General features: G+C 33.8%; 2 protein-coding genes and 1 long non-coding RNA gene across 6 annotated transcripts; 1 reads left to right on the top strand and 2 right to left on the bottom strand.

The window, feature by feature from the left end:
- Positions 1-2,792: 2,792 nt before the first annotated feature.
- Positions 2,793-9,648, top strand: LOC110039011 (protein FMP32, mitochondrial-like). 2 transcript variants are annotated; one of them, XM_020743949.1, is made up of 7 exons: positions 2,798-3,163; positions 3,278-3,409; positions 3,501-3,560; positions 8,290-8,366; positions 8,717-8,773; positions 8,918-8,984; positions 9,269-9,644. In XM_020743949.1, exons 1-7 carry the CDS (start codon positions 3,026-3,028, stop codon positions 9,386-9,388), a joined length of 651 nt encoding a protein of 216 aa, XP_020599608.1. In that variant the 5' UTR covers positions 2,798-3,025; the 3' UTR covers positions 9,389-9,644. The 2 variants fall into 2 exon arrangements, with proteins under 2 accessions (XP_020599609.1, XP_020599608.1); XM_020743950.1 differs by lacking the exon at positions 8,717-8,773 and having other exon boundaries at positions 2,793-3,163; positions 9,269-9,648.
- A 1,000-nt stretch (positions 9,649-10,648) lies between these two features.
- Positions 10,649-17,918, bottom strand: LOC110039007 (probable methyltransferase PMT27). 3 transcript variants are annotated; one of them, XM_020743944.1, is made up of 9 exons: positions 17,333-17,918; positions 17,108-17,257; positions 14,919-15,189; positions 14,728-14,838; positions 14,185-14,359; positions 12,042-12,311; positions 11,587-11,781; positions 11,076-11,257; positions 10,649-10,820 (listed from the first exon to the last, which is right to left on the bottom strand). In XM_020743944.1, the coding sequence occupies exons 1-9, from the start codon at positions 17,888-17,890 to the stop codon at positions 10,786-10,788; spliced, it is 1,947 nt and encodes a 648-aa protein (XP_020599603.1). In that variant the 5' UTR covers positions 17,891-17,918; the 3' UTR covers positions 10,649-10,785. The 3 variants fall into 3 exon arrangements, with proteins under 3 accessions (XP_020599603.1, XP_020599604.1, XP_020599605.1); XM_020743945.1 differs by lacking the exon at positions 11,076-11,257 and having other exon boundaries at positions 10,649-11,002; XM_020743946.1 differs by lacking the exon at positions 10,649-10,820 and having other exon boundaries at positions 11,160-11,240.
- A 1,250-nt stretch (positions 17,919-19,168) lies between these two features.
- On the bottom strand, positions 19,169-21,486 carry LOC110039010. Its single transcript, XR_002295481.1, has 3 exons — positions 21,389-21,486; positions 20,747-20,876; positions 19,169-19,742 (listed from the first exon to the last, which is right to left on the bottom strand). It is a non-coding gene; the product is annotated as an uncharacterized LOC110039010 (long non-coding RNA).
- Positions 21,487-21,492: the final 6 nt, after the last annotated feature.

Below are 21,492 nucleotides of genomic sequence, written 5' to 3'. Positions count from 1 at the left end.
TCCGATCCTCTTTGTTGCTCCAGACCTCCTCAGGTAATTTACAGTCTAATAGGTTAGATGACCCTCTGTTGATCAGGTAAACTGCAGTGTTGACTGCATCTGCCGAGAAGGATGGTGGTAGTCCTGCGTGCAATCTCATGCTCCTAGCACACTCATTGATGGTCCTGTTCATGCGTTCTGCAACTCCATTTTGCTGTGGTGTCCCCAGAATGGTCTTCTCCATTCTGATACCTTGAGCTGCACAGTAGTCCTTGAACCACCATCAATGTACTCACCACCATTGTCAGATCTCAAACATTCCAGTTTTAGATCTGTCTCCGTTTCAACCATGGCTTTCTAAGTTTTGAACACAGAAAATACATCAGATTTATGCTTCAGAAAGTAATCCCATACCTTTCTGTTGTGGTCATATATGAATGTGACGTAATAGCGAGAGTCTCCAAGAATGTCACTATGGAAGGCCCCCACACATCGAATGATGCGAAGAGGGTTAGATTTTGGTTATACGTATATTTGAGTTTAGATAATTTTTTAATGTATAGCCAAATACCTAGATAGAAGATTTCAGGACAACATTCTTGTCGAATATATGAAAGATAGAGTTTAACTCGGTACAGTTTATAGGTCAATTCAGCCTAGCTTAAGTGATGACCGGAAGACCGGACCTAGTCAACTCAATAAAATTTTCATTTTCTCCCCACCGATATCCTCATCAATTCAATTGGCGAATAACTACTCGTCTACTAGTCACATGACGAACAATTACGCATTAATTTTGTTTGTGACAAACGGATGCTTGTCAGTTTAGCTTGCACTGGCTTACTCCTCAATCTGAAAACTGGTTTCCTTGGCTAGACGTCTGATCAAGCTACAAATCATCCTATATGACAAATGTATTTTACTTGCTTTGATAAAACATATATCTATTCATTTATGTAACATAATGATTAACATCTCAAATGTCTAAGTAGGGTCAAGCTTGGAATTTTTGGTAGGTAAGTCGAGGCAGTAAGTTTATGTACTTTGTTATCTCAATTAGTAAGATTCTATAACTTTTCTTTTTACGGCTATTTCTCTTCCTAAGTATGCTAATTTTTTGTATTTTTTGAAGGGTGAGTATGCCATTTTAGGTGGTGATAGTTTTAATGAATTTCTTGTGTCCTTGCTTCTAACTTGTGTATCAGTAGTTATGTACCAAGATTTACATACATACCCACTCAAATCCTATGTATTTACATATCTAACAACCTAAGCTTCCAAATTTTGCATATATGCCACCTTACCACCCATGTAAGAAAAGTTGTATTTTACTTCGTAAGAGTTAGAACAGTGGTATTTTTTTATCTGGTACGAAAGATTTGGGAGGTATAAATGTAAGAAGTTTAGGTGTTAGACATGTAAATACATAGGAAATGGGTGGGTCTGTATGTAAATGCTCCTTTTGCTAATTATTCACAGGTTCTCTTCACGCTAATAATTTTTTTCTAGCATTTGTTATATTAGATGAGGAATTTTAATTTAATATTTTTTTTTCTGTTACTTTAAATTTCATTGTCTTTATTCTAAGCAAACAATTAATTATTAAGGGGCTATATATATATATGCATCAGGACTGGCACGGGATTCGAATGCGAGGCCTGACGGGAGTATGCAAATAAATTCGAGTATCACTTGTCTTAAGAATAGAGTGCACTGACAGGGGATTTGAACCCGAGGCGTGAGGGGACTTACAACCTTAAACAGACTGCTCTACCAACAGGCCTTGGAATGCCTCTCTGTGTGTGTGTGTGTGGTCTATATATATATATATATATCACTGCACTGTCAGGAGATTCGAACCCGAGGCGTGAGAGGACTTACGACCTTAAAGAGGCAGCTCTATCAACCGGCCACAGAATGCGCCTATATTAGAAAGGATTTGTTGCAGGTTAATATACGAGCTCCCAACCAATCTCATGTGTCTAACCACTCGATCTATTACTGCAAGACAGATGTCAAACCTGTGACTCAAGAGGACTCACGACTGACAATGCTGCTACCAACTAAAGAGTCACGATGTGTGGAATAATATATATATATATATATATATATATATATATATCGCTTATGAAGTAAATTTTGGAAGAAAAATAAAAAATTAAATGCATGATTTCTGGTTATTTACTCGTGATAAAATGATTAAAGGTTGGGACTCGAACATAATATCATTTTTTGGGCTCAATTATTTCATTAAAAAAAATAGTGAGTTCCATTTCTAAACATCTTATATCATGATTAAAAAAAAAACCCTGAATATTAAATTTGAGGTCGTTACATGCATATCTCACATTTCTTTAGTTATTTGCATATTTAACGCATAAATTTTATTTTCTTACATCTCTAATGCCCAAAATTTTCTTATGGAATCAAAATATCACGTTATTAAGGGGTGTAAACGAGCCGAACGCAAACAGAGCGAAAACGGGCAAGCCCAAGCTCAGTTCATGTTCGGCTCGTTTATATTTCGAACACAAAAAGTGTGTTCGTGTTCGACTCATTTGTTTAGCGAGCCGAACAAGAGTTGTTCGCGAACAAAGAGTCATTTTGATAACGCTATATATTTAGTCATAAAATATTAATAATTAGTGCAAGTTTTAAATCTTATTGTTTATATTGAAAGATTATTTAAATATAATTTAATAGATTAACGTACCGAACACGAGCTTTTCCTGGATAACGAGCCGTTTTGACAGTCGTAACTTCATCCATAGGTAAGTGGGTATATGTATAAAAAAAAAGTCAGTATGTAAATACACAGGAATTAAAGTGGTATATATGTAAAAAAATGCTTCCCCTCTGATCTCTTCCTCTCGATCCGACAAAGTTGAGAGAATCAGAGCAGTAAACCTAAGTAGAGAGAGGGGGGGAGAGAGGGAGAGAGGGTTGGGATTGTCGGATTCGATCTGGGAATCAAGAAAGCAATCGGAGTGATGTATTAACTTCGTTCGCTTCTTCTATTTTCGACTGCGCTGTTCCAGAGATTCGGATGGCGGCGGCGGCGATTGCTCGCCGGAGAGTATGGATGGCGTTGACATCTTCAAGTAATCAAATCCGCGAGCTCTCAGAACTAGCCAAGTCGAATGGAAATGGGAAGAGGGCATTTCTGGTGGATACCCTGGGACTGGTAGGTTTCTGCTTATCTCTCTCTCTCTCTCTCTATCGAGTTTGTGTGAAGGTAAGGTGTTTGATGTAATGCCAATGACAAGAGTTCTTATGAAGTTGTTTGATTCGTTGGCAGGTGAGGAGATTGGAAGGGCAGGGTGTGCCCTCAAAGCAGGCCGAGGCGATTACTTCCGCCATTACAGAAGTTCTGAATGATAGTTTGGAGAATGTGTCGCAATCATTCGTGTCTAATGGGCGCATGCAGCTGGTGCGTGGTTTGTATATATATATATATATATATATTTGTTAGTTCTTCGAGTGGAAGGAAGATATGTGGTGATTGATGTTTTGTTTTGCAGAGTGAGATGGCGCAAGATGCTAATCTCTCCAAGTTCAAGTCTGAGGTGCAGAGTTTACAGGTTTGTCATTTTGTTTTCTTTTTTGGTGGTGCTTGGTGTTACAATATTATTGACAATTGATATTTTGTATTTTGCTTACAATTGCTTTTTGTCTTTTTGGTGGAGCCAAAGAAAGGGTTTTTAGAATGTAAATAAATGAAAAATCAATTGGTATTTACAGACATACCTCCCAATTCATGTGTACTAAAACTTCTCTTTTATATTTATACCACCCAAATCTTTCATATCACATAAAAAAATACCACCATTTGAGTCAAATACTTCATTTCATCCATGTGTAAAGTGGTGTGTGTAAAAATTGAAGTTTAGATGTTAGATATGTAAATACATAGAAATTGAGTGGTATGCATGTATTTCTTCTTAAAAAGGATGTTATAACCAAAATACATCTGACTATACAAGTAATTTTTATTGTTATGCTGTTTAAAGTAATATTATCAAATTTTCATCTGTTGTTTAGTCATTGGAAAGGTTGATAGATGTTAGAATTTATATGTTGTAAGGACTCTCACTTTTTGAAATGTAATGATTATCATTGTTTTGCAATTGCGAAGAATAGGAAAAATAAAAAAAAGATTACTATATTGATGCCTTCATGTTATGTTGCGATATCTGCATTATAGTTATGGAAAGCGCATAAATATGCTTCAGACAGTCCAGATACCTAGAATTTGAAGTTATATTCTGACTTTATTCACATCTGTGGAACTCTTTGATGTTATTCATGATTGTCCGTCATATGGATTTTGTCAAATAAATTTATTATGGGGCATTTACATATGTAGCACGTAATGCTTATGTATTTACATATCACCCAAATCTTAATATCACATCAAAAATAGCCCTATTATCATTTTTTAAATGTGAAATTCACATTTTCATGTATAGTTTTAAAGCACCAACGTACAATGTTTGTAAATATCAAACTTTAGGTGTGAGATGTATAAATACTTAAGAATTGTTTGCTACATTGTAAGTTTCCAAATTAGCTTTTTGGTACTTGTAGTTTCTTGCTTGATGTTCATGCATCTGCAATCTGAAAGGCCTACTACCGCAATGCAATGCTCACTTTTGCACTGTGATTATTATACATGGAGTTGTATTTTATTTATAGGTTTTCGTGATTATTGAAAACATGCTGCTTATTTTTTTTTGGTGATTTACTTACATAAAACCCAATTCCTATGTAATTACATATCTAACACCTAAATTTGACTCTTTACATTTTTACCACCCAAATGTTTTTGTATCATATAAAAATACCACTATTTTAACGTTTAAAAAGTCAAATACACACTTTCATGCATAGGTAAGGTGGCATGCATGTAAAAATTGAAGTTTAGGTGTTAGATATGTAAATACATAAGAATTGAGAGGTATGTATGTAAATCTTCCTTTTTTTATTCAATCCAATGTTTCTACAACTAGATTGGCTTCCAATGGAAATTCAAAGAAGGATGAGAATGGGAGGACAAGACTGTAAATCTGAGAGTCTATTGTGCATCAGAAATGCAGATCATTTTTGTTAAGATGAGCACATGGTTATTATGAGTTTTAAGTTGCTTTAATTGTTTTGTATAGTTAGTTTTTAGTTGTGTAAACATGCTTATGGTGTTGATCCTATAGAGAATGGGTCATGCTTTTCAAAAATTTGTCCTGATATGATTTAGTTTTTGGAAGATTTACATACATATTCCTTATTTATTTACATATATCTAATACCCAAACTTTAATTTTTACATCTATGCCCCCAGACTTATGCATGAAAAGGTGTATTTCACCTTTTATAAATTAAAATTGTGGTGTTTTTGATGTGATGTCAAAGATTTTGGTGTTAGAATGTAAAGTCGTAAAGTTTAGTTGCTAGATATGTAAATTCATTGGAATTTGGTGTTATGTAAATGTCCCTTAGTTTTTTTTATGTTAGTTTGAGTCATTAAATGCCCTTGAGTCATGTCGATCATCTTATTAATTGATAAAAACTCAATATTTTGTCATAATTTTGTACTTTGGATTTAAATTTTGAGTGTGACGCATATATTGATGATATGTTCCGGGGAAACTTTCTCCTTGTATGGATGTGATGCTTGAATCTTTTTTGGTGAATTTTATTCTTCATCTTTTCATATACAAATACACACATTATGATTAGTTTTTGCATGTATGATTCGTATAAGTCTAATATTATCTAATTTTCCTTCTCATATTTTGAATCCCTATTGTTGTGTGATTTTATTTTGTTGGAAATTTAAATTATCGTTTAGAGTGAGTTTTATTTAGGGGCAATTACATACATACCACCCAGTTCTTATGGATTTACATATCTAACATCTAAAATTTGCCTTTTACGTTCATGCCATCCAAATCTATCACTTTAAAAATACCACTATTTTAAATTTTAAAAAGAGAAATACACATTTTCATGCATAGGACCTTTCGCATAAATTAGGACGAAACAAAATATTTTTCTTTACCAGCACAAAACAACACGAACCAAATGCATAAAAGAGAAACACCTGCAATTCAAGAGATAGGCGATGCCAAATCCTAAACCTATTTTTCAAGATAACAATCACACATATCACAAAACCCTAAACATATTAGCCCTATTTATACCCCACAATAATAAATATCAAATGACTAATATGTGATTTTTGTCTTACACCTAAACATAAGTCTTCAAACTATTTCGGCGAGCTCGACATCGATTCAGTGGAGCTTGAGGCAGAAGGTGTCGTATGCGCCGGTTTAGCATTGCTTTCTTCCTAAAAAGACGCCTTTCCTCAAGATGGAAGTGAGGAAACTGTTGTTTGATCAAATTGTATAACTCCCGCGTGGCATCATAATCTGACAATTGTTTTCATTTAACCAGAAATTTGTAGTAATTCTCATGAGTTCCAAATGCAATCTTGTAAACATCCATTAGTAGCATTCGAATCTGATGATACCCTGACTTCAAGTCAATTTTCTATTATACCGTAGCCCCAAACAACTCTTCTAATATCTCATCGATCATTAGGATGGGAAATTTGTCAAATATTATTTCCTTATTCATTATCTGATAATCCACACAAAAACACCAACTCCCACCATTCTTCTTTACTAGCAAGATTGGGCTAGAGAGGCTCACACTAGGCTGTATGATCCTTAGCCTCCAACCTCTCTCGATCTTGTTCTTCTATACTTGGGGCTCGGTTCCCTTAGAGACGAAAATCTACGTTACAATCGAAAAACTTTTGCAAATTATTATAGGAGTTGTTGGATCAGTGTCAAAATCTCTGCCAACTCCATATCAAGCATATCTTCTATGCTATGCAACTCGATCAAGAATCACAACCTCGTGTCATGTTTTACCCTAACCATGGTCTTGAGTGTCACCAAAGTCTTGCACAGATTAGGGTCACTGCAAAGCAACACCATCCTGCTCCTTCCTGGAACTCCATTGTTAGGAGTTTTCAATTCATCTTAGCCTCTCCTAAGGATCGCAACCATTTCATACTCAATATCACATCACGTTAGTACTCCCTAAATCCATTAGGAAAAAATCACCCATCACTTGAATACATTGCAGTGCTAAAATCACTCATTTACAAACTTCTTTGTTCTTCTCCACCTGTCGCATCCCCATCATGACTTCAAAACTTCATGTGTCAACCATCTCAAGCCCTAAATGTTTCACTACTTTAGTAGAGATGAAGTTATAGGTTGCCCCACTATTTACTAACACCACCAAGGTCCACTCTCTGATTTTTCCTCGAAATTTCATAGTGTGGTTAGGTGTTAAGCCCACCACCGAGTTTAATGAGACTTTTTTCACGTCTAAGTGAGGGTGTTCTTCTCCTACAACACACTCTCCTTGGTTTTTTCATTCATTGATTCGCCGTCACGCACTGATCCTTACAATGGTGTCTCGGGACAAACTTTCGTTACACAGAAAACATAACCCCTTAGCTCGCTTCTTCTGAATCTCTATCTCTATAAGACGTTTAAATGTCATCCTCGGTCATGGTCTATTATTCCTATCCCGTGAAGCCTCACTTTGACATCCCACTATTTGAGTTTTTGATATCGTCGTGGTTGTAGCATTTAAACATGTCACTTCACTTGTGTCTTCACTTGTGTTGCTCCTATTAGCCCGTTCCATTGCATTTTTATTTTCAACCGATAGTGCTAATTCCATAAAATGGTTTTAAATCATTCATCATGGAGATAATAGAATCTGGGTAATTGCTGCGCCTAACTATGTTTCATAATAAGTCTATGGTATTTCTCCTTGTTTATTTGTGAAAGATTTAGGGAAGATTTTTACATACATACCACTCAAATGTATTTACATATATAACATCTAAACTTTAATTTTTACACACGTACCACCTTACTTATGCATGAAAATGTGTATTTCACTTTTAAAAAGTTAAAAATGGTGGTATTTTTGAATATTTGGGCGGTATAAACATAAAAAGTAAAATTTAGGAGTTGGATATGTAAATATATAGGAATTGGGCGGTATGTATGTAAACGCCCCAAGATTAAATTGCTGTTATTAGCAATGTTGACCAGTTAATAGCTTGTTATTATACCTGGAAATCACACAGCAGTCATGGTAAAATTTGTAATAACAATCATGATCTCAAGGGACATCTTTGTATTGCAATAATGACACATTATATATTATAAATATTTTGTGACTTTTTATTTATTATAGATTTATCCATTCATTTCTCTGTAGGAGCATCATTTTTCTTTGCTGCAACGTGAAACTGAAAAGCTCAAGACGGACATCGAAAAGATGCGCAGCGAGCTCAGGTTTTTCCTGTTTTCCGTTGATGTTGTTGCATTGTTATATTCAGTGATAACCCTGGCTATTCGATCTTATTTTTTTAGGGCAATTTACATGCATACCATACAATTCTTATGTATTTTCATATCCAACACTTAAAAATGTTTGATATTTACATTTATAACACTTTGGGGTTAAAAGTTATGCATGAAAATTTTATTTCACTTTTAAGAAGTAGGTAATAGTGGTATTTTTAATGTTATCTCAAAGATTTGAGAGGCATGTATGTAAATATGAAAGTTTAGGCTCTAGATATGTAAATATGTATAAGAATTGTGTGATATGTAAGTAAATGCCCCCCTTTAATTTTGAACAGGTATGAAGTTGACAAAGTGACTGCAGGACATCGTTTAGATTTAAATCTTGAGAGAGGGTGAGTTATGACAATGTAAAGTTTGAATGATTGCTAATATATTACATTATTCACCCAAAATTTTTCTATTTATCCATATCAAGTTTTATAAATTTCATTTTTTTTTTTAATTTATTTCTCATTCTGATTGCCACACTGATGCAGGCGCTTGCGCGACGAGCTTGCCAAACAGAGTGCTGAGACATCCGACCTTACTAACAAGCTTGATCGAGTTAGTGTTCTTTAAACTTTTTGGCATTCAATAATTCTTTTTTTAGGAAAATTTACACCCAAAATTTGATATTTATATTTTTATAACATCTTGGTGGTGTAAATCCATGCATAAAAATTTGCATTTTGAATTTTGAAAAGTTAGGAAAACAGTATTGTTTGTCATGATGTGAAATGTGGATGGTGAAGTTGGGTGTTAAATATGTAAATGCATGAGTTGTGTGGTATGCATGTAATGTCTTTTTTAATTTTGATGGTTTTATCATTATTAATATTATTTTGCAGGAAATTCATGCCTTGAAGGCGCAATTGGAGGCTGCTAAATATGATGTAATAAAGTACTGCATTGGTACTCTGGTTTCAATATCTGCTGTTGGACTGGCTGTGATCCGAATTCTCATGTAGCACCTTTTAAAAAAAAAAAAAAATTATTTATTTATAAATGGGACGATGGTAAAATCAAGATGATGAGATACTGAAATGTTTTCATTCTTTCTGGAATTTATGGATACTAGAAGGCTGTAATTGTAACATTTTGCAGAATTGTTTTCCTCTTCTTTGTTTAGATGAAGAAGGATGGTGAAATTCAGTAATGGTTTTCGTTGGGTTTCATTGTTGGACATTTAAATTTAGGGATAATTTCATACAGAGCACCCGAGACATTCACTATTTACAAATCAAGCAATAGGGATAATTTCATACAGAGCACCCGAGACATTCAATATTTACAAATCAAGCATCCTGATGAATTTTTGTATCACAGAACTGATACATTTATATGTGCATGTCACGATCAAATTATTGAGTATTTGATATATATATATATATATATTGTTGGTATTTTTATAGTGAATTTTGATATTTAAGTGAGAAAAGAGATGAAAGAGTGATTGATTTGTAAATAGCAAAGTTTTAGGTGCTCTCTATGTACTTGCCCCCTTAAATTAGTTAAAATCACTAATCCTTTGGCAACAAGTACTTATCTTTCTTGCATATTTTGTTATATTATTATATTTCTTGTACTTCTCTGCCTTTATCAACAAGGGTTGTGCATTATTTGGTTAATATAAAAAATTCATAGATTCAGCCTCAAAAATCCAGTTCAATTTTTAGCTCTAAAAGCCTTAATATTCAATTTATTATTATTATTATTATTATTCCGATTTTAATTTTTATTTAACAAAAAACAAGTCAAAAAATCAAATATAATTAAAGATTTTTTATTCATGTTAAACAAGTTCAAAAAATATAACTTTTAAATAATATATAACAATTAATTGAAATAATGAAATTAAATTGATAATTATATATGTAATACTTGTTCATAACTAAACCACCAAAAAAATAAAAAAGCTTATAACTGAAGGATTTACATTGAATTTAATTTTAATTTCATCAGCTTTGATTTTTCTGTAATTTGATCAAAATGAAAATACATTCATACGAAGTGACTGAATGCTCACCCCTAATACCTCCACTCTCCAAAGCTTTGAATCCTTCAAGATAAAATGTGGTTTATGATGAATGATTTGAGTTCTGGATTTGTATTGAACTTTACTTGAAGATTGATTTATAGCAGTTGGATTCACAACAAATGCAACACTATTAAATTCCCAAAAATACTATTCTTGCCATGGTCTGCACAGACAAGCTATCTACACATTCTAACCAGGTAAAAAAGCATTATTAAAATGTTGAATTTTAACCTTGCGAAGTTTAACAAAATAGTAGAAAACAAAAATGGTGTAAAGAAAAAAGAAAAAAAAGCTGAATTATTGTACTACAAATCATTACTTAACTGGTCACGATGAAGCAGAATACTTGTCAGGTCTCCAATCTGATTTTTCTGCTGAGATTATTCCTTCTTCGTTTTTGTTGAAGCTTGTTAAAATTTTCCAGTGCAAAGACTTCAACAGGTTTTCCACTTCACTGGCAACGACAGATTCATCCCTGACTATCAGCTTGCCTCCTGGCCTCACAATCCTATCGATCTCAGCCAGAACTGGAACAATACTGCACCTGAAATCCCAGGTCAAATATTTTTATATTTTCTATACAATTAAATAAATTTATGAGAAATTTACACTCCAATCTGATTTTTCTGCTGAGATTATTCCTTCTTTGTTTTTGTTAAAGCTTGTTAAAATCTTCCAGTGCAAAGACTTCAACAGATTTTCCACTTCACTGGCAACAGCAGATTCATCCCTGACTATCAGCTTGCCTCCTGGCCTCACAATCCTATCGATCTCAGCCAGAACTGGAACAATACTGCACCTGAAATCCCAGGTCAAATATTTTTATATTTTCTATACAATTAAATAAATTTATGAGAAATTTACACGCGGCACGCAATTCTTATGTATTTATATATCTCACACCTAAACTTTCATATGCGACGTAAGCATGAAAATGTGCATGTCACTTTTAAAAAGCGGTATTAGTGCTATTTTTGATGTGATATAAAGGATTTGAGTGCTGTGTATGTATATATCAAAGTTTTGGGGTGAGATATGTAAATAGATGAGAATTATGTTGTGTGTATGTAGATAAATTTAAATAACATTCATGAGCTCTCACATTCATCATAATTCAAATGATTTTACCTTTCTTTCATCTTTGAGAACAGATGGTCGGCGTGGAGGAGATCATAGGTTCGGGGATAAGTGCTAAAGGATTCACACCAGTCGTGATATATGCCGAAAAGGCCGCGCTCGTAGATAACGGGCAACGTATCTGGAGAATCAATGTTCACAACATTCATGACCCACACATTCAGATCTTTCAGAGCAGCAGCAAACCTGAAGAGAACTTTGTCAGGTAAGAGAAGTATGGTGTCAAAATAATTCCTTGATTATTTACATGAGGTCATTTTAGTCGCAGAGGTCTATAAAGGTGTAAAAAAATGGAGGACTTAAAAGAGTTTGGCAACTAAACTTGCACTTTTATAGACTCGAGGGGCTAAAATGAACCCCTACAAAATAATCAGAGGACCATTACAACACTTTTTTTGTGAAGTTATAAAATACAAAGTGTTGCATGGGAGCAGCAGAATTCTTACCCTCCATATACAGATCTCATATCCATTACATTTCTAAGTTTGGACCAGTTGATGCCCAAATTATGGAGGTAGAAATTCATTACTCTATGTTTCCAGTACTGGTAGTCTGATTTAAAATCATGAGCTGGTTTTCCATAGATTCCTGTATGGGAGGAGTTCAGCCAATATGGAGGCATTGCGAGTCTTTTTGGCCAGTTCGCAGGCCATTTTGCGCCTCTTTCAGCTGCATTAACAGGCACCCTATGCATGCAGGTTTTTAGAGGAATATACCTGGGGAATGAACACAAGAAATGCCAAATTCAGAAATGGAAAGAATAAAACAGAAAAAAAACAAATCTTTATTTCTCTGAGAATTCAGAAAGACAGAAAATTCTATGATTTTACAGATTTATTAAAGATAATTGGGGAATTTACGTACATATCTCATGGCTATTATGTATTTACATTTCTAACATATCAACTTTCACATCTACACAAGAAAATATGATGTCCATTTTACTTGTTATTAGTAAAATACATCATTTCATGCAGAGTTATAACATCAAAGAGTTATAAATTTAAATATAAAAGTTTAGATGTTAGATATGTAAATACAAAGGAATTGTGCGGCATGTATGTAAAATTTTCTAAAATAGCTTCGTTTACTGAGACTCCCCTCAATTTGTGGAAGAAATATCAGTCATAAACTTCGAAAATTTTCCCCAAATTATTGGACATGTCAGTCATAACCTTTTTCCTGAGAAAGAAATCATCTTATATGTCATAAAAGATCACCAACAACACTACTTTATACTTAATAGCTATTCATCATGTAAAGTCACAAAAATTCCCTGCTTAATTTGTATACCCATAGTTGCTTTGCCCAACTTTAATCTCATTGGATCAAATTGTCTGTAAGGAATTATCTAAAAAGAGTCATCCCTCAAAACGTGTCTCAGCTCAATCTGAATCTAATTCCCAAGATCCTAGTGAGCCCAAATTAAGTTTTGACTAATTCTACATGAAGTTTATGAACGGTGTTATGAACGATCCATGAATAATCCGGCTTCAAGCCGATTTCGAGCCAAGTGAAGGTTTGGCTCGTTGCATTCAATTTCAAGCCAGCTCGGGTAAAAATTGAATCGAGCTTGATCCGTCTCAAAATCATAACAGATGGCTCAAATTAAGCTTATTTGGATCCATTCCATTTTGAAAATCAAAACGAATTGGCTCATTTCGATTGATCAAGTTTAAAATGAATGAATACAAAGAAATTGCACAAAAATCATGCCACTTGTGCATTTTAAAATTTTATTTACTGTGATGTATGTGTGTGTGTGTATAAATTGAGTTAATTCGAGCCAATCCATATATGACCTGAAATCAACTAAAAAAATTCCAACCATGATTTTAGCTCTGCTCGTTTACTTCAATCGACGCCAAAATTTATTTTTGAGCGATTTACGAAAGCTAAATTCTCAGCCTTATAAATACAGTTCCAATAAAATTAATCCATTAAATTTCCATGAAAAGTGGCATAGATAAACAAAGCTATGCACAATATAAAATATCAAGGTGACATTAGCAAATTATGATAAAAACCATTTATAGCTCACCCCCGAAGCAAGGTTAAGGAAGTCTTTTGCTGATTGTCACTTCAGGATTTATTTGTTATGATCATATGAATAAATGCTAGCCTGATTTAAACTATATTTTTCCACAGCACTGAAATCAATATCATGTCCAAAAAGCAGAATTTTCTTATTATAAAAAAAGGGAAACTTATACATACATACCACAGATACATACCACAGAATTCTCATGTATTTACATATCTAACACCCAAAGTTTGATATTTACACTTGTAACACCTTGGTGTCATAGAGCTATGCATGAAAAGGCGTATGTCAGCTTTAAAAGGGTAGTTTTGGTGGTTTTTATAAGTAATGTGCATGAAAAGGCGTATGTCAGCTTTAAAAGGGTAGTGTTGGTGGTTTTTATAAGTAATGTTAAAAAAGTAATGTTTTTGAGTGATGCACATGTAAATATGAATGTTTAGGTTTTAGATATGAATGTTTAGGTTTTAGATATGTAAATACATAAGAATTGTGTGGAATGTATGTAAACGCCCCAATAAAAAAAAGATTCTGAATTGCCAACTCACCAAGCTGCATTGGGATCATCTCCTTCCTCACACATGGGAGGATTTTGATTCTTTCTGTTGTCATAACATTCATTTGTTGTGGGTTTCCTATAAAAAGCTGCAGCAACTCCATTTAATTTATCCTTTTTGATAGTGACCAGATCCCAGCACATTGATATGGTAAGTGATGACATTGCTGAACTAAAAAAACAATAAAGCTTTTCAGTTTCAAAAAGAGCATTAAAATACAAACCACCCAACTTCTATGTATTTTTTTTTAACTACTATGTATTTAAATATCTAACACCTAAACTTCAATTTTTACATTTACAACACCCAAATATTTCTTATCATATCAAAATAACCCTTTTTAAACTTAAAAAAAAGTAAAATACACCTTTCATGCATAGAAAATGTGGTATGTATGTAAAAATTGAATTTTAGGTGTTGAATATGTAAAAAAATAAAAAATTGAGTTTCATTTATGCAAATTTTCCTACATTTAACCGTGTCCAGTAACTAAGCAAGGATTTGGAAGGCAAAATCCTAACACCAAAAAATCACCTTTCCATATTCCTACATCTTCCTTCAGTTTTTGATAAACAGGCGTGGCTGACCACACAAAATAGCCACCGGGACGCAGCACCCGATTCAGCTCCAGCAGCAGCATGCCTCCTGCTCATCACAACCACAATACAATAATAAAAAATATAACACAAATGATGATTGATGGGAAAAATATTGAAGATGAATACCATCTGCGTGCCACGGGACACGACATCTCGCACAATGAACAAGATCGAAAACGTTGCTTGGGAATGAAAGCCGTTGGGAGCCCATGACTGCAGATATTGCAGGAATTCCACGCTCAAGAGCGAATTGAACTTGTGCTTCATGTTCGTCCTTTGGTGCGAATGACATCGCAAGCACGTCACGTTCAAAGAGATAGCCACCAAAGCTCGCAACCCCGCAGCCGACATCTAATATAACACGGGTATTCTTTCCCCACGAAATATCACGTTGGGACTGCAGCAAGAGGAAGAGATGCCATAAAACAGAACTAAGAAGGATAAAAACAAAGCTTTTGTTTTATAAAGATGGCTGAAAACTGACTTTGTTTTGAAGATTTGTCTCTATTACATAAAAGCAATAGAGTAAAAGAATGCCCTAGCAAGTTGAATTGTCAAAAAGGGATATAAAATGGTTATCCAATAAGCGACTGATAAAATTTAGGGGCATTTACATACATAACACATAATTTTAAGGTATTTACGTATCTAACACCTGAACATTCATAGTTACATGCATACCACTCAAATATGTAACATTACAGCAAAAGTACCGCCATCACTACTTTTTTAAAAGTAAATATGCCTTTTCATACAAATGCTTATGATACCAAGGTGTTTTAGTGTAAATATCAAGCTTTGGGTGTTAGATAAGTAAATACATAAGCATTGTGTGGCATGTATGTAAATTCCCCTAAAATTTCAAAAACAATCAATTTGTCCTATAAGTTCATTTTTTCGGTCGTATCAAAAAACCACTTTCTCGAGATGTTGCATCAAAGAAAAGTTTGATAACTTGTAGGTAATAGATATAAAATGAGTCCTCATGAAATCCGGCATCATGCATAGAATGAAAATGAATTAGGGAAACAAATAATCTTGAGTAATAAGAGGTTGCTGATCTCATCGTATAGAATACTTGAATCCTTTTGTGTTGCATTAGATATTAATTTTATTTTGCGCAATTATGGCTATGTTAACGCTATTATACCTATTTTCTCTTCATATTTTCAAATTAATTTTATAACCCCCTTACTGGCATGTCTTCTATTGTTTTATATGCTAATATATCTCATATTTATTTCACCGTCTTCTTTTTAATGGATGATAATCTTACCATCCACTTATATCGTTCTGACTTTTATTTATCCTCTTGGCATTAATATAAAGATTACAAAAAAATGCTCATTAAATACATATCCTTTATATATGCCAATTGTGAGTAGAAAGCCTTGGATTAGTCCAAAACTAATTCTAATACTAGTCATTGTTGCATTAATAAATGCATGCATGATATCAACATACCTTTGAAGCACACTTTTTTTTATGCCCAATAAATCAATCAACATGGTACTCTATCATAAGATTTTTTTTAAGTTCAATACATAAGATATAACGACTCTCTTTATGCTCTCTAAGTTTTTCCATTAATTGCCTTACAAAAAAAAGTTCGTTCAGGCGAGATTTAAGCGAGCCTCCAATGCCATGATATATTTCCATTTTATTCTCTTCCAAATCTTCACCATAAAACTCAATTCCCTATAATTATCAAATCATGAACTTTTCTTTTACAATTTTCATGAATAAAATTGAGTAATTGCAATTACTCCAATTATCCAAAAGTTTCCAACTATATACAATATCTACTTCCAAATCTTCACCATAAAACCTAATTTCGAAATCAAAGTATTGTATAATACTTCATGATTGATTTCATTTTCTATTCAACTATTTTTCCTCAAACTTCATCTAAGAAATTGATTAATATATGTTCTTTAATCCACTTATTTTGTACTCAGCATACATTTAAGAACAAATAGTTATAGGGAAATTTACATATGCAGCACACAATTCTTATGTATTTATACATCTCACACCTATACTTCAATATTCACATAAATAACACTTCCATGCTTTAAACTATGTACGAGAAGGTTTATTTCACTTTAAAAAAGTAGCAATACTGCCATTTTTTATGAGATATTAATGATTTGAGTGCTATTTGTATAAATATAAAAGTTTGGGAGTGAGATATATAATATGTAAGAATTGTGTGCTGTTTATTCAAATGCACCATAATTATAAGAACTCATAAAGAAAAACTGTTCTACAACCAAATCCACTTTCTTCGAAGTAAATCACCAGCCAATCCATACCTGATGAATGAAATCTATATAATTTAGAGCTCCATGAATGAACTGCGTTCCACCTCCAGGAAATATCAGATATTCTCCATCAACCTTCACCCAGTTCTGATGCCCCTTCACCTCAGCAAGCTTAGTTCTTGGAACATTACTGTACCATATCTAATCAACCAAAAGAAAAAAAAAATCAAAATCAAAGTAAATACTACAAAAAAAATACAAATCTACTGTAACAACCTTATCTCTGCTAGTAGGCCATTCAATCGACCTCTTATACCCCTTAGGAAGAGGAACAAGACAAGCCGTACTTTTCTCCGGACAATGGCGCTCTCTGTGCACATAATGATTCCAGCTCTTCAGCTTCTTCACAGCCATTACATTGTCAAGGCAAGGAATGTAGTCAGCACCTGAGGTAACGTTGCACAGATCCCAATCAATATCTCTAATCTCGCTCTGTTCCTCAATTAGGTTTTCGGCAGGGCTGCTCTCTTTATCCTCCAGCTGAAATATTGCTTGACTCTCAGTGTCTCTATTTTCCTCCATCTGCTTCTGATCCCGGCTCTCTCTCCGTTCATCGTTCCGGTTTTCCTCTTCTTGCCTCTCCTCGTTTCGATTCTGCTCTTCGAGCTTCTGATCCGAGCTCGAATCTTGCTCCAAATCACCAGATCCAATCTCTGATTCGTCGAGGGAAGGTCGGATGTGCTTAACCTGAAGTCGCTGGCCGCCGGCGGCGGCGGCTGTAGATGACTGGGAGAAGAAGAGAAGAGAGGAAGAAGAAGAAGAAGTAGTGAGCATATAGAATGCGAAAACACAGAGGGAGCGAAGAAGAGCTCCGCCGTCCTCCGCGATAGATCTTGCTGAAACTTTTCATGTTCTAGGAACAATGGGAGAATAGAAGAGAGACGATTGGCGGTTGGCGGCGAGCTGAGTGATCAAGATTCAAAGATTCCGGCGAAAGCTATCTCGCCTTGCTCCTTTTAGTGGCGGGCATCCGTACGGCGGATACAGCTGGACTTCACTTTTATGGCCATTTGCGGATCAATCTGTTCTTATATATTTACGCGTCTAACACTTAAATTTTTATATTTATAAGAATAACACTAAAATTTTTAATATTTTTTTTAAAAATATCATTATTACTAATTTTTAAAAAATAATATATATCTTTTATGCATTATCCTATTGAAAAAAGGTTATGAATATAAACATTAATTTGCAAATGCTAGCAGTCTTTACATAAGAATTATATGATATTTATATATATACCCAATATCTAAACTTTCATATTTATATGCTTAACACTTACATTTTAAATATTTTACAAAAAAATATTATTATTATTAATATTCAAATATATATTTTTATGCATACATTATGACACCAATGGTTTAAATATAAAAAATAAATTTAACTGTTAGATTCATAAATATATGGAAGTTATGTGATAATCATAAATAACTCATATATATATATATATAATTAAATTTTACTAACCATACAACTAACTTCCTCATATATTTATTTTTTAAACTTCCCTCAAATATTAAATTAATAAAAATAATCTCAGCTCAATTTTGTTATTATTAACATTTAATAATTTATTATGTAAAAAATATTTAGATAAATTTGATAGCCATAAAATTGACTTTAAGCTCGTTAAGTAGTTTGTCTTTAAATGATTCGTTAAACAACAGAACAGAACACATAAACCTTTGTTCAATCATGTTTGATTTGTTTTATATTTAAGTTTAAACCACCACAACTCATGTTGGCATGCAACTACAACTGTTATCGCATAGGAATGGTGCAAGTTTGAATCCAACATCCTACATTAAGTTTTTTAATTAATTTAAACGTGTCAATTTCAAGTCGAACATAAACAATAACATGTAAATAGAGTTGAACACAAACATGCAATTCATGAGCAATTTTGAACACACAATTTTATGCACTTATAGGAGTAAAAACACCTTAACAAATATGCAAAAATGGGAAGAAAAATGATAAGGGGATTTTACATACATAACACACAACTGCTATGTATTTACATATCTACCACATAAAAAATGCCACTATTAATATCTTTTAAAAGATGGAATACATCTTTTCTTGCATAAATAAAGTACTAAAATGAAAAAATTAAAAGTTCATGCAAATACATAAGAAATGCAAGGTACATACACAAATCTTTCGAGACAATGAAAGAAATTCTGCTACCTTTACTTCATTTCTTTGATTTTAAAGCTTTTCTTGCTCAGCAGCAAGCATGCAAAACCTTGAAAAAGCACTTGCAATAGAGAATGATCTAGTAGAAAATATTGTGTGCGGATGAGATAGGTGCGGGCGGCCTTTTAGTATTCTGGTGATATTATGCTGGTGTTGCACAACAATCCTGCCATAATACGATCAGAATACCATCAGAATAGCACATACGGTAGTATTCTGGTGGTATTGTACCGTAATACAACCACAATACTACCAGAGTACCACCAATCCACACCTGTGGTGTTTGGATGCAATATTTCTTCCAGGTCTAGAGATCGTAAAACATGAGTGAGACCGACGAATATGAAAAACCTTGCAGCAGGAACAAGTTCTGCTCCCACAGTAATGCTGAATTTTTTGCTGTTTCTTCTCCTTGTCATGGCTGAAGCATTTTATAGCAGACCAAGAAAACAAAACTGCATCAAAACTTTAGAACAAAATATTTGGCTTATATGTGGCATTCGAATAAAATCAAATTTTTCTTATTTTTAAAATAAAGGATTGGAGTCAAATTTCAGCTTTTCCTGGCTGAAAGCCAGTGAAAATCTTCCTAAGTAGGTATGGGAAGCTACAGCTTCTATAAAAGTGTGAAGTTGTAGTAAAAGTAGGTTTTTTCAAAACTATAGTGGTGGTTATAATTTATCTTATCCAGACTCTTTTAATTGGAGCTAAAATATTCTTTCATTGGAAGTATTTTCAATCTATATTAAAAGTTGTAAACTCTGGGAGTAAAATGTCTCTCTTCAAAGAATTAGGGACACTTTTCTTCTTTTTTTTCATTAATTTTCCTTCTCATAACCACACTCCGTGATATGACGGGGAGGTGGTGGAGGAATAGTGAGGGAAAAAATACATGAGCGATTGACGATATTTGTAGAGGTTAGACACCATTCAGCAGCTGTCCCGATTGAAAACAGCGAGATGGATGACGGTGCATTGCAAATGTTGAGGAGGTAAGCCACCAGTTCCTACCACTTAGGGTAGAAATCAGAGATACAATCTCTACGACACAAACAAATCTAAAAGTCTCCTAAACTAGAAAATAATAACATATAAATACTCCTAACAGAGAATAATCCTAATTAGAAATAAGAAAAAAAAAAAAAGGTAAGAATTCTCCCATAAATCGGCAATCAAGAGAAAACAACTTATTTGGTTTCCCCAATTCCATAGGATTGTGGGATCTCGCAATCGAGAGATCGCAATACATCTGGTTATAAAAAATTGCTTATAACATAAAAAAGTCTAATAAATGGCAAAACTTGTACTCAAATAAAACTGTAGCAGAGGTCTATAAAACAAAGCATTAAAAAGCTGCCCTAAATCTTGAGCTGAAAAAATAGTTTAATTAGATAACACAAACCAGTTTTATTGAAAAAATCATACCTATATTATGATTCTCATATGAAGAATCTCATTTTTGTGAGCCTCTTAAGGCTTGTACAACTTCCTCTGTTCTCAACTGGATGCCCTTAAGGTACTCAGTCAGAATTCGCTGCTGGTAGGAACCTCCGACCTAGGGTAAGAATTAGGAGGGTAAAATTAAGCTGGTGCCATGAAAGAACCATCATATTAAAAAGGAGTGAAGTGACAAAATAGTCCCTTGCCTATATGGTGCCATTTTAGTCCCGGAGTCCATAAAAGTGTCCAATTAATCCTCAGTCTCTAAATTGGCACTGAAATAGTCCTATGGGTAAACTATTTCAACCCATAGTAAAGGAGTCTTGAAGATTAAAATGACAGTTTTATAGACCTTGGGGCAAAAATGATCCCATGCAAAGGAAAAAGTATTACATCAAGAGTCTCCACCAGGACTCCAATGAAATGGCGCCATGTCACACGACGGATCCACTAAATGAAAAAAAAATTCTATACTTTAAGGTATGGTCCGCCTCCTTCGGACATGTGGCATAATTTCACTATAGTTCTGATGCAGAAATGCATTAGGCTCGATGTAATATTTTTCCACGCAAAGAGTTAGGAAACTATTTTGACACTTTTCTGATTAAACAAATAAGAAGATTTAACTGTGCGAATCAAGACTCGTTCAATTCGCTTCTTGATGACGGCGTAGAGTTCGTCCGGCGAAACCAAATTAAGTCCCTCGATTAACAACTTGTTCCAGCGCTCTT

Source organism: Phalaenopsis equestris, unplaced genomic scaffold (genome assembly GCF_001263595.1).
Source record: "Phalaenopsis equestris unplaced genomic scaffold, ASM126359v1 Scaffold234742, whole genome shotgun sequence".
Classification (NCBI taxonomy): Eukaryota; Viridiplantae; Streptophyta; class Magnoliopsida; order Asparagales; family Orchidaceae; genus Phalaenopsis; species Phalaenopsis equestris.
The sequence above is the reverse complement of the archived record's forward strand: the minus strand, read 5'-3'. Positions and strand labels throughout refer to the sequence as shown.